The sequence below is a fragment of the Montipora foliosa genome, chromosome 13, assembly GCF_036669935.1.
Source record: "Montipora foliosa isolate CH-2021 chromosome 13, ASM3666993v2, whole genome shotgun sequence".
NCBI lineage: Eukaryota > Metazoa > Cnidaria > Anthozoa > Scleractinia > Acroporidae > Montipora > Montipora foliosa.
Genome location: NC_090881.1, coordinates 22,054,589 through 22,067,088, shown reverse-complemented (window position 1 = coordinate 22,067,088; position 12,500 = coordinate 22,054,589). Strand labels below are relative to the sequence as shown.

General features: G+C 37.8%; 1 protein-coding gene across 3 annotated transcripts in view; it reads right to left on the bottom strand.

Annotated features, from left to right (window-relative positions):
- LOC137983651 (uncharacterized) overlaps positions 1-12,500 on the bottom strand; it is a 26,900-nt gene that overhangs the window by 8,607 nt on the left and 5,793 nt on the right. For 2 of the 3 annotated variants that reach the window (XM_068830813.1, XM_068830812.1), the window contains exons 2-5: positions 8,871-8,940; positions 3,579-4,220; positions 2,875-2,928; positions 2,545-2,598 (exon numbers count right to left, since the gene is read on the bottom strand). In XM_068830813.1, coding sequence (XP_068686914.1) covers positions 2,545-2,598; positions 2,875-2,928; positions 3,579-4,212 — 742 coding nt within the window. In that variant the 5' untranslated portion in view covers positions 4,213-4,220; positions 8,871-8,940. The remainder of the gene's footprint in view (positions 1-2,544; positions 2,599-2,874; positions 2,929-3,578; positions 4,221-8,870; positions 8,941-12,500) is intronic. The other variant, XM_068830814.1, reaches the window with a different exon arrangement.

The window sequence follows — 12,500 nt, the reverse complement described above, 5'->3', positions numbered from 1 at the left end:
CAAGGGGTATCCTTCCGATGATGCCTTCCCTTGTGCAGCCTACTGTCGTGCATTCTGGAACCGTCAATACTGGGATTGAGGTGCGCCGTACCAGAGCAAAACATTACTGACAGAAATTTGGGAGGCGTCCATGGTGCAATTCAGCCAGGAAAACCAATCTTCAGCACAAGCATTCAGCCTGGCCCCATGGAATTGTAGACAAAGTGTCCTCTCCAAGGTCCTACACTGTGGTTACCTCTCATGGGAAAATACGCAGGAGTCGAGTGCAGATCCGATTGGCTGCTGCTCCGCCTGCTGATGTGAAAACCTGTATGTCCCAGTACACTGGTAGCCAAACAGGACACTCAGATTCTAGCGATCACATCGCATCTCCTGCTCAGCCGTTACGTCTGACAAATGGCCTGAAGTCCACAAATCCAGTCCCAAAGTACAGTGTCAGCAGTCAACAAGCCAAATCAGGTGCAGCAAAGTTCTTCAAAAGTGAGGAATCATCTCAGTCCACCACTATAAAAGGAAGTGAGGACTCGCTCAGGCAGACTCGTGAGACCACCCACCTGCCTGAGTTTGTAAGAACAGATTGACTTTCTTGATTTGTGTGAAAAGAAACATTCCTACGGACACTTGAACATTGGATACTAAGTCTTCGTTATGGAAACGCTATTAGGTGGGCCCGTGAAAGTTTGTTTTCAAAAATTCAAACTGTGAACTTTCTTGCTAGCCTGTTCATATTGAGATACTCTTGTTTTTTTTCTCTAAATGTATTTCCGTTAGATTAATTAGATTTATTTATTTCATTATTTATCCTCTTGTCTATTCTGTTAGTTGTGTGTGTGTGTTACAACCCAGAAAATGCAAGCAATAATTTATTGAAACTACTCAGCTCGTTTAGTTTATAACTATTCTAAGTGGTTTTTTTGCCAGATCAAATTAATACATTCTGTTGTGTAAAACATTTCTAATTTGGCAAATAAATGGATGGTTGTTGTTGTTGATGATAAGTGTTACATCATACCCCCGGCGTGTTTAAGCCCCAGCATGCTTTGGGGTGTGTATGATAAACATGGCATCCATCTTGTGTGGTTAGACTTTGTGTGTTTCAAACTCAACCATCAAACCTCGTCATATAATGACAAACCACACCACATACATTGTAATAATGTTGCCACAGTATAGACCTTATTCATAAATGGTGATCAATTTATAATTCTTTTGTCCAAGTGCAAGTTATCCTACCACGTCTGGATACCATACAGTGCATTGAAAAGAATTCTTGCTCTAAAATGAGGCTTGATAGGTTAATTTGCACTTGGACGAAAGAATTATAAATAGACCACCATTTATGAATAAGGTCTATACTATGACAAAACTCCAAAACATCAAGACAAAACTTCAAGACCAAAAGAATGAAGATTACATAAGTAGGCTGTGGCTTTCCATACGAATAAACATCAGTGAGAAAGAAACAGCATGATCAAATAACAAGTATGGTTAAGGTTTGTCTTTAAATAACTAATCAATCATCCAGTTTGCAATAATTTTACAAACCTTGAGAAAAAATTCCTCTCAAGAATAATAGTCCAGAACAATATTATTGTTTTGGACTAATCAAAAAGCAATAATTTTCATCTGGGGTGCAGAATTTTTTCAAGTTTTCTCCTTGCATTTCACTGACTTGACCCCCCAGCATAGAATGCTGTTGGATTTTTTGTTCGCATAAAACACACATACAGTGTAATGTAACAGCTTCTATGATATTATAATAAGCATTACTTTTAAGTCTCATTTGAAAATGTTATTCCATATCTCAATAGGCCTTGGAAAAGGGCAAAACCTGATGAGAAAGAAGAAGCAACAGCCACCAGCTCAAAAAGTAGGTGTAACCATGCAGTTAATTTATTTGTTATAGTGTACTATGTAGTATAATTTCCATCTGAACTGGCAGGTGTCACGCCTCATACAGTTCAATGTAACTTGTTCCCTGAGGGATTTATATGCGGCCCAGGCAAGAGGGTCTTTACTTTTCCTCCCTTGTTTGCGCCACCTAACCCTTGCCTTCATGAAGCCAGAAACAAGGAAAGCAAGGCTGCTGCCTAATGGTTACCTGGTCGCCTGGGGCACCTTACTTGCGAGTGCGGGCGACCAAATTTCTGAACGAGTAGCCCGAACGGGCGCCTAACTTATCACAAGGTGATTCATCCTCACTTTTAATTAATTAATTCTGGGCTCTTGAAAAAATACTCGGGCTACTAACTTTTAATGTCGGAAGCCCGAAGGGCTCCGGAGAAATGTTCTCCAGCAGCAGCCTTGGGAAAGTATAACAAACAAAGCCAGCAACTCTAAGTAACTCGACCTTCATAATGCCTTTTTCACCTTTACACTGCTCGAGTGATTCTTAGCAAAACAAAAAGGCAATAAAGAAGTAGGTTACCTCTTGTCTTCGCTTTTAACATACAAGTTTATGTCTTTTACCGGCTAAAAAAAGCTACAATTCAAAGCTTACACCCTTTCATTCACAAGAACAGCTCAAGACTCTTTTCAACCTACCCTGGATCTCTTTTAGCTTGTCCTGAGTGGGCACTCCATATGTCTTCAGTGTCTCTTTATTATTGACAAAAAAAAAAAAAAAAAAGAGAGAAAAATTAAAAGGAAAGTACAGCCAACAAAGCCATCAACTCTCAGTAACTACACTGTTGTAATGCCTTGTTCTGCATTACACTGCTCGGCAGATCCTTAGGAAAACAAAACAGGCAATAAAGGAAGTGGGTTACTTCTTGCCTTTGCTTTTAACATACAAGTTTGCGTCTTTTACCAGCCAAAATACAAAGCCTACACACTTTTATTCACAAGCAGAGCTTAAGACTCTTCTCAACCTACCCTGGATCTCGTTTAGTTTGTCCTGAGTGCGCACATCATTTGTCTTCATCATCTCTTTAGTATTGAAAAAAGATAAAGTAATTGGGAAATATAAGATAGAAACAAGAAAAGTAAAGCGAACAAAGCCAGCAACTCATGGTAACTCAGTAGGAATAATGGTCTCAATAGCTTAAAGGGAATTTCCACTCCAACAAAAAATAATATTAAACCACAGGAAATGATGTCTATACAATCGAATTTTCCTAAACATTATGAAAGAAGTTGTATGTAAAAATCAATATTTTTCAGTATCGCCTCTGTTGTTAAAATTTCCTAGCCATCTTGAATAATTGTGACATTTTATAGTTGCCCTAAGGTTATTATACAAAAGCCCTTTGCATAAGAACAATAAGGCAACCATTACTCCTCGCAATCTTCAAGATATGTAGTGGCACTTGCACAAATTTTAAGGGAAAATGAGTGAATCAGAAATTCAGTTCTTTCTTATACAAACACGTTTCTGAAAACTTGTCACTTAAATGTTCATGCAACCATTACTTTCTCAAGTTGAATGTTGTTCCTTATTGGGAGTAGAGAGAATCAGTGCGAGGAAGTGAAAGTAGTAATGTGGGCCATTTCATGGCCAGTTGAATCTAGTCTTTAATCTTCCCTTTCCTAAAGGCGGTTGAATTTAACAATGAATGCCCATTAATTAGGTCGTGTACCTTCAAGTTTTTCAAGCTTGTCCTTGGTGTTATCATCATCCTTCTTCCACTGTTTCAGCAACTCACAATAGTGCTCTTCAACATCAGGATCCATGCAATCAGTCATCAGTTGGCTGATCGCAGATGTATAACTTGCTGAAGATACAAGTGCTAACAATGCATTGCTGATCTCAAGCCATAACACATGGAATGTTGGCTCATCAATCGATGCCTGGGTAGCATGACCATAGACATTGTTTCTGTAATACTTGATTCTTGCCACGTTGGCTACAATACTGTTATCAGAAGCAAGGGGAAGGACATCCCAGCTTCCAGTGCTGGCAGGGGCACTCAAGCCACAAATGTTCCTCAGCAGTACCATCAGAAGTGTAATGTCAAAGCTAGCTGATGAGACTGCTGATGGGATAGTTGGGTACAGCTTTCCCCACTGTGTAGCATTTAAAATCCTCCTATTTCGCAGGGACCGCAATGTAGGTAACTCACTTGCCAAAATGCCATGCAGACGGGTTGGGGGATGTATCCTGTTAAAGGTGTCTCTAAGTGCCTGAGTTCCCACATCCACAAGAAGACGACACAACCGTGCATAGTTTGTTGTCTCCTTAGTGGATGAAAATGATGGTGCAGCAGTCACCATCTCTTAAACTGAAAGAAAATTAGCATCGTTTGTGAGTCTCTGCAGTTTTCACTACTGCAGACATAATGCCAGGTTTGATGGAAGATCAAAGTCATAACATACTAACATACTACTGCCCAACTCTATCCTCTGAAAGCAGTCATATGGTATTTATGTAATTCCTTTGGGTCACTAAATTATTACTACTTATTATTAATCATTAGTTCCTTGAAACCATTGGGTGTCCCCATTTGGGTGATTGTTTAGTTGACTGGACATGACTTGACTGAATTGTTTGATGTACACCAAAAGAGTTCAGTTAACAGATACATATGCCAAAAATCAAGTGAGGTTTTTTTTATCTATATATTTTTATTTTTTTGTACAAGTTTTAATTACATTGCTTATTTAAGTACAATCTTACATCACAGAAACTTTTATGTGATACAGGCATACAATATGTACATACTACAAATTACTTGTATTACTAGTAGTATAACTTACATAAAACGACTTACAGGAACTTAAACTCTATTTTCATACTATCCTACACAAAAACCTTACATAGTAACCATATGATACACACTCACCCACACACATGTACACATACATGTACAAATTAAAATTATGTCCTGATAAAGTCTAAGCAGCCCTATATTTCCCTACTAATTCACCTTTAATTGTTGATGTAGTATTATATTGTAATAGCAATTACGGTAAGTAAAGCTAAGTTGCAGCTCTCCAGATAATTTGACAAACGAAAGAAAACTAAAGGTTATTTTCCGGGATGAAAGCACCCCATTTTAAATTCAAGTTTCGTGAAGTGCTACTATGATCAAAAATCACTTATTTTTTTCCTTCAGATTTTGAGAGTGTGATTGCTCAACACTTGACTGGCAAAATTTTAAGCTTTGATTTTTCTCCAGGGGCAATTTCCTTTGAATGTTAGTATTGGATTTCACTGTCTGCCATTACTCAAGTTGCAAACTGACCGATTGGACCTCCGAGGGTTGGATCTATGGAAAAGTGACGTCATTTACTCACTAGCTCACAATTTCAGCATGTAAACGCAGCCTGTTATATGTGCAAAACATAAGTTTAAAAGTCTGAAAGCCCAAAACTCTGTGCTGCATACTAATTCAGCCGCATACACATGTATTGCATTCTTAAACTATTGAGTCTTTGATGTCATTTTCTCCTAGATCCAGCTCTCTCAAGATTTTAAAGTTAGTAATGGCTTTTTTAACTTCGATAGGTTACTGTTTAGTTAACATAGTTTTGAAATCCAAAGAAAAATAAAAATTGTTTTTTTGGTCATAGTAGCACTTTTAAGACCAAGTTTTGATGGTGTATCATCTTTCATAGTCAAGGCAATTTAACATAGTTCAAGTAAAGAGCTGGGTGGCACGGGGACCTCATGGTTAGTGCGCTCAACTCCCGAGCGAGTGGTCCGGGTTTGGGCCCTGGCTGGGGACATTGTGTTGTGTTCTTGGGCAAGACACTTTACTCTCACAGTGCCTCTCTCCACCCAGGCCTGGGTTGCTGGAAGCATGGTTTTTTTTTAAAATTTAATTTTAATTTATTTCCAACACTTACACTACTTACGCTACTGATATTACATTGACTATACATGCACTACTTTACAACACGATACTAAAACAAACGACTTGAGGAAATACAGAACTATTTACAATGCGATACTAACGCTACTAAGGACAATACTAATACTACAATACAGTTACTTACAAATTCAGGGTTCGTACACTTTTTTAGACCAAAAATTCAAGGACTTCTCAAGGGACTTTCAAGGGCCAACTTTTGAAATTTCAAGGACCTCTTTTTTATTTACGTCGAAGAATTTACCCATGGAAATAGTCTGACAATACAATTTCTTGCTCATTTTCCATACCATACATGCCTGAAAAAAATGCAAAGGCACTGGTAATCATTCTCGACCCCAGAGCTCGTCACGTTTGTTTGACATGACTTAAGTGGCTGATCACTTTTAAATGTACTGAAGTTTTCAAAGATTAAAAATGCGGGGCAGAAAAAATTCAAGGACTTTTAAGGACCAGGAATGAAGAGCAGAGATTTTCAAAGACTTTCAAGGCCTTGAAAATGTACTCTCAAAATTCAAGGGTTTTCAAGGGTTTTCAAGACGCGTACGAACCCTGCAAATTACTATACTTAATGATTAGTTGCTTAGAAAGTTGGACCATTTTTTAGTAAAAGAAAGTAGCTTGTTTGTCGTAATCGCAATATATTTTTCTAATTCAACTTTTTCGTAAACAAGGGTTACAAAATCTGTGAATTGGGGTCGTTTTTCATCATGTACTCCCTTAATATAAAGAAAATATTTTCCAATTATGATTAGGTGATTCAGAGTTAAACAAGACGATGTGTGTCTTAAGACACCATATATAATTTCGTTTTGCTCCAAAGCAATGTTTCCTCCACATGTAGCATTGTACCAATTTGTAAATTTATTCCAAAACGATTTAGCAATTGAACATTCCACAAATAAATGGAGTGGTGTTTGATCAATGCCATGGCAATAATCTGGTTGCTGTTTATTTTTCATCTTGTACAAAATTTTATTAGTATACAAAATATTATGAACTATTTTATATTGAAACACGGATAATTTTACTTCATTTGTAACACGAAAAGGAAGTAAGTATATTTTTTGTCTTTCTCGAAAGTTAATGAGCCTTTTTTCTGCAGTTGGAGGAGGAAAGTGCTGGTAATTTAGTAAAGTATTGTAAATTGTTTTGCACGTGAGCTTTTGGATTGAAAGTGGGACATTTTCAGTTGGTGGTAGAAAACATTCTTGCTTTAACATACTTTTCCATTCCTGTGGTATTGCAGATAGAAGGCTGAAATACTGTAGAAAATTGCTCTTGACGTTGTATTTCTGCATAAAAGTTGTGAAAGTCAACAAAGTGTTACTTTCATTGTTGAAAAGGCAGGAGAGTTTTTCAATGCCGACTTTATTCCAGCCAAGGAAAAAAACAGATAACTTGTTTACTCGAATAAACTGATTCTTCCATATTGTTTGATTTAACACATCTCTTTTTGTTTTCGGGTTAGTGTTCTTAATTTTCTGCCAGTGGGAAATTATATCTCGATTAAAAATACTACATCCGATTTTTGCTGATGCAGCCATCGAAATACCTGACGTCGCTTGATCGTCTTGTTTAACCCTCAAACATTCAATGATAAAACACGTAAAATGAAAAGCAAATTCCAGTCTGCTGGAGGCATGGTTAGTGTTAACCAGCATTAAATACCATGGAAACCTATGGGTTTTGATACCTTTTAACCCACGGTTAGCGCTAATAATAATAATGTAATACATTTATATAGCTCCTTTACTTGAAATATTCGATGGCACTGCTTATAACTGAAATTAGTTAAAGTTACAAAATTAAAATTATACCAAGAAATATATTACAATAAAATTATACTATCTGAAAACTCATCTAAATAATTAAAAATATATTGATTTATCTAAGTAAAATGTCATTTTTAGATATTTATGTAAATGACTATCACTCATTGATATGCAAGTCTAAATAACAATGTTTTAAGTTCTTTTATTAAACTTTGGTATATTAGTTTTTTGTCTAATATTGCCATGTAAACTGTTCCACAGTACGGGTCCAGATTGGAAGAAAAGCCCAGTCTCCAAACATTTTGTACTTTGGAACCAACAACTAACCAGCCTTCAAGCCAGCGGCCCCAAGTGAAAAACGGGTACTGGCGAATTTAATGCTGGGGGTAGCCCTGTGATGGACTAGCATCCTATCCAGGGGGAAGTGGAAATGCTCCTAGTCGCTTCATGCTACAGAAACCGGGATAAGCATCGACCTAAAGGGCCACTTGGCTCGTAAGCAGACTACCTACCAAGCAAAGAGTTCTCTTCAGGGGTAAAGATACATTGTTTTCAAGTAATAAATATGATACCTTGCAATGTGATAAATGTGATACCTTGCAATTAAAAGTGCATGATGAAATTATTAGCAGTTTTGTGGTATAACTCATGATTCATAGTTTAGATTTACTGGTGCATACAAAGGCCACAGTGTACGATTTAGATTTATCCCAGTCTATCATGTCAAAACCATAAGTCTTGCAGTCCACAATCTATTTTTCCAGGCTCTTGAATGGGGTAGAGGTACTTTCTAATTCTATCACAAATATTTTGTAAGCTAATTTACAGAAATCTTGGGACATCAAAAGGTTTTTGATGTCAGTTGTAGCACTCATTGTCAGTGGACAGTAATTTTTGCGTTTCAGATTCAAAATGACGCAGACCACGCTGAGAAACCATAATGGAGAAAATGAGACTTAACTGCTTACTTACGCTACTGTAAATGTGATGGATGGTGGATTAAGAACCTTCAGTGAGCAAATGCATCAGGAACTTATTTTTGTGCGTCACACAGAGGTCGTGGGTTCAATTCCCACTCAGGTCAGACATTATTCACTGTCCTTGGGTGATGCACAAAAAGGCTCCAGATGCTGTTGATCAGCAAAGGTTCATAATTGACCATCCATCACATTTATAGTAGCATAAGGCCTCACTTGATTTCTGGCCTATAGATCTATACACATGCTACTGAGGACAACACTCACTTACAGTTAGTTTAGTTAACCACTTAACTATTCAAACTCACCAAGCGATTTCATCAAATGAATATCATATTAAGAACCCAAGGGTATGCATGCCTAAACAAAGGACCTGACCTGTAGAAAAGCGAAACATAAATGGGATTGAGTGTTTAAACGGTTAAAACACAGATTTCATAGATCAAAAGAGGTGACTTTTGCTTAATATGAAATAAAATACCTTATTAGGTCAAGGATAGCCTCATATCAATCACTCCACGCAAAAAAAGCAGAAGTTACATTAGCCTGCGTAGCTGGCAGTGTTGTTGGCGAGAGGCAAATAAACCAGTGGCAAAGCCGCACCAGAGAAAGTAAAGTAAAGTAACCATAATTATTTAACGTTGATAAATCATAACAATAATTCGACCGACAAACCTGAGGTCGACGGTGCGCTCATTTTACTTCCCCCTCTCCATCAGTACTCCGTCTTACAGGTATTTAAAGCTACTTAGCTACACAGAAAGGAAAGAAGTTGAAGCAAGGATGCGAGATCCGGGAATCAAACTCAGGACCTCTTGCACCAAGGCCGCACACTAACCGACAGTGCCATCCTTGTAATCCTAGAAGAATGGGGAGGGGCGACCCTCCACATTCTCCGCGCAGCTTGTGCCTCTCGCGCCAATAATACCGCCAGCTACACAGGCTAAAGTTGCATGGAAGAGAGTACTTGGGGCCCTCAGGGAAAAAAATAGCAGTTGTGAAAAACAACACAACACCATGTAAGATAAGTAACAACTGCCTCAGTTCATAGGCCCCCCACTTCTCAAAGAAGCTAGAGGTTCATAGGCCCTAATTTGCTAAGACCTCACAAGGCTGTTGCCTAACAGGAGCCCGGTAGCCTGGGGCTCCCAAAGAATAGCTCTGGGCGCCTTAACTTTTGACAGCAACACCTTTCACTTCATATGTTGGGCTCCTAAGTTCTTAGCGTTTAGCTCTGAGGGCCCCTTTAAAATTTTCTTAGGCAGCAGCCTTGCCTCATGAGGTAAAACACCTGACAAAGGAGTTTTTCTTTTCAAGAAAAGTATGCCTTCATGTTTTTGGCTCCAGAGATTGTCACGAGACTCTTATAGAACTTTGGAGATACACTGAACCAAGTGGATCCAATTTGACTTTAGTGTGGAGAAACCACCTGAGTGAATGCTGATAACATTTTCCCCTGCATATTTTAATACACCTTGGAAAAAATTATGCATAAAGTAAACCAGAAATCTGGAATCCGGAAACGAAAACAACAATCACAATCCACACTTCAATAGACCGTTTTCGCTTGTACATCTTGTTTTCCCAATACAGATCACATGATAATACTTAGGAGATTTAATCCTTTGCATTGTTCATCAAAAAGAGTGCATGCAAGCATGAATGTCTGTTGCTTGTCGTAGGGCATGGAGTTCCCGGTGTTATGGTCTGTCTTCTGTGGATACTAGCTACACCAAGCTACTCTAAAATCTGAGGGTATAATTATGATATGATATGCACACTTTTCAACGAACAAAACGACTTTAGGACCAAATCTTCTGAGTATTATCACATGATCTGTATCGGGAAAACAAAATGAACAAGCGAATAAAGAAAGTTGGTGTAAGTGACATGGTTGAGGAACACAAGAACCAGTCCTCTTCAATTGGCAAACAAAGGAGGCTTGTAAAAATATACCTATAATAATTTATTGGAGAAAAATTAAAGCAGAGAACAAATTCCAAATGGTCTGGATAGCACAAGTGTTACTAATATTTTAAAAAATACAAGTACACTTTTGAATTTTCGGAACATCGAAACATCGAAACGTTCCGAAAATTCAAAAGTGTGGTTTTTTTTTTAATATTAGAGAACAAATTGTTTTTACAAATGTGTTTATCAACTGAGTTGACATGGTAAATTGACCACCCGTAAAGTAATGATGGGAATCAGCTGAGATTTTATTACCGATCATTAGAAATAATCAGATTGACCCAACCGATCAATCATCGAATATAATTGGAAAATCTATTGATTAAAAAAACACATCTGTTTCAACTGTGTACAAGTCGCCACGTTTGTTGTGAACAAAATGAAGACAAGACAACAAGGAGAGGACTTGGGAACCAAATTGATCTTCACAAGCTGTCTACATCTGTTTTGCTTTCATCTACTCTTGTTACCTTTCTGATCGCAGTAGGAAGCTATTTTACAGCCAGCTACTAATTTAGAGTATTATCTAAGAGAACCATCAAGGCAACTTTTTTACGTAGGAAATGCACACTATCAAATGTGAACAAAATGCAAAACCCAGCCTGGCGTGAGCATGTTTCGCCGAGTTTTGGAAAACACTAAAACTGTATGAAATGTAAGATTATCACATTTGTCTGAGATAATTGATTGTCATAATCCATAATCGATTGTGGCATTGCTTAAAGATTTTCAATCAATGATCAATTTTAATCCATGATCGGTACTCCACTACCGTAAAGAAATTCGAAAGCTGACGTTTCGAGTGTTAGCCCTTTTTCAGAGCAAAATGAATTAAAGTTCTATAACACTCGAAATGTCACTCTTTGAATTTCTTTACCATGGTCAACAAAAGAGAGAAATGATCCCCACACCTATATGGACAATTTGTGACCCTCCTGGGGAAAACAGTGATCAGAAAAAGGTGAATGCAAGCACATAGCACGCTGAAACAAAAGGAGCGTGACTAAACATGTTAGCTGCGTGTTAGCAGCCTTCCTCATTAAACTAGAACCCTTTGTTTTTTACACACACTAAAGACAAAAGAACTTGTGATAAGCTTTGCATACACTTTACTCCAAAATGGCCGCCATTTTAGTATTCTTTTGTTTCCATGCAAATTGGCCCTTATGGCCTCGCTTTCAAACGTAAAATTCAAAAGAATATTTAACCTTGAACGAGGCCACAAGGGCCACTTTGCATGGAAACAAAAGAATACTAAAATGGTGGCCATTTTGGAATAAGGTGTATGGGGCTACAGGCTTACCGTGTCAACTTTTTACATGCTGAACCTTTACAATTCTAACAAGGTTGTGTTATTGGCATTTTAATAAATGCTTGTGGGAAATGCTCATTTTTAAAAATCCCAATGGCATATTTTAAAACCAGAAAGAAAACCACTGGTACAAGGGAAACCATCGACCTTGTCAACATGACCGTTTCAGTGCCACTGCGGAAGTAACGCAAGCAGAGACGATCCAAAACCGGGTTGTTGACAAATCAAGTCAGGATTGAAATTGCGACTCACTGGTCGCCAATGCAACCAAAAATTGTCTGCTTGCGACTAGATTTTGAGGAATGACGTGTTGTCTGGTAATCCAGGATAAACAGTAGACAACTTCCGTAATTTAATCTTTATATGATGAAATCATTCGGAACTCGTAGCTAGAACACGACTCACCTTTCTTTTCCAACTAAAATAGTGTCTAAATACTACAAGAAAATCAGTTTCACACCCTTAAACACCATGTGCTTATAGCCGGCCGGAAGACGAAGATTCGGCCAGGGCCTGGTTGTTCAAAAGCAGATTAACGCTAATTCGAGATTAAAAATTAACCAAGAAATTTATTTCTCTACTCCGAAATGCTGTTCAACGCTGATATTCGGATAAAATTTACATTAGTCTAGATGTCGATCTTGAAAAACAAAAA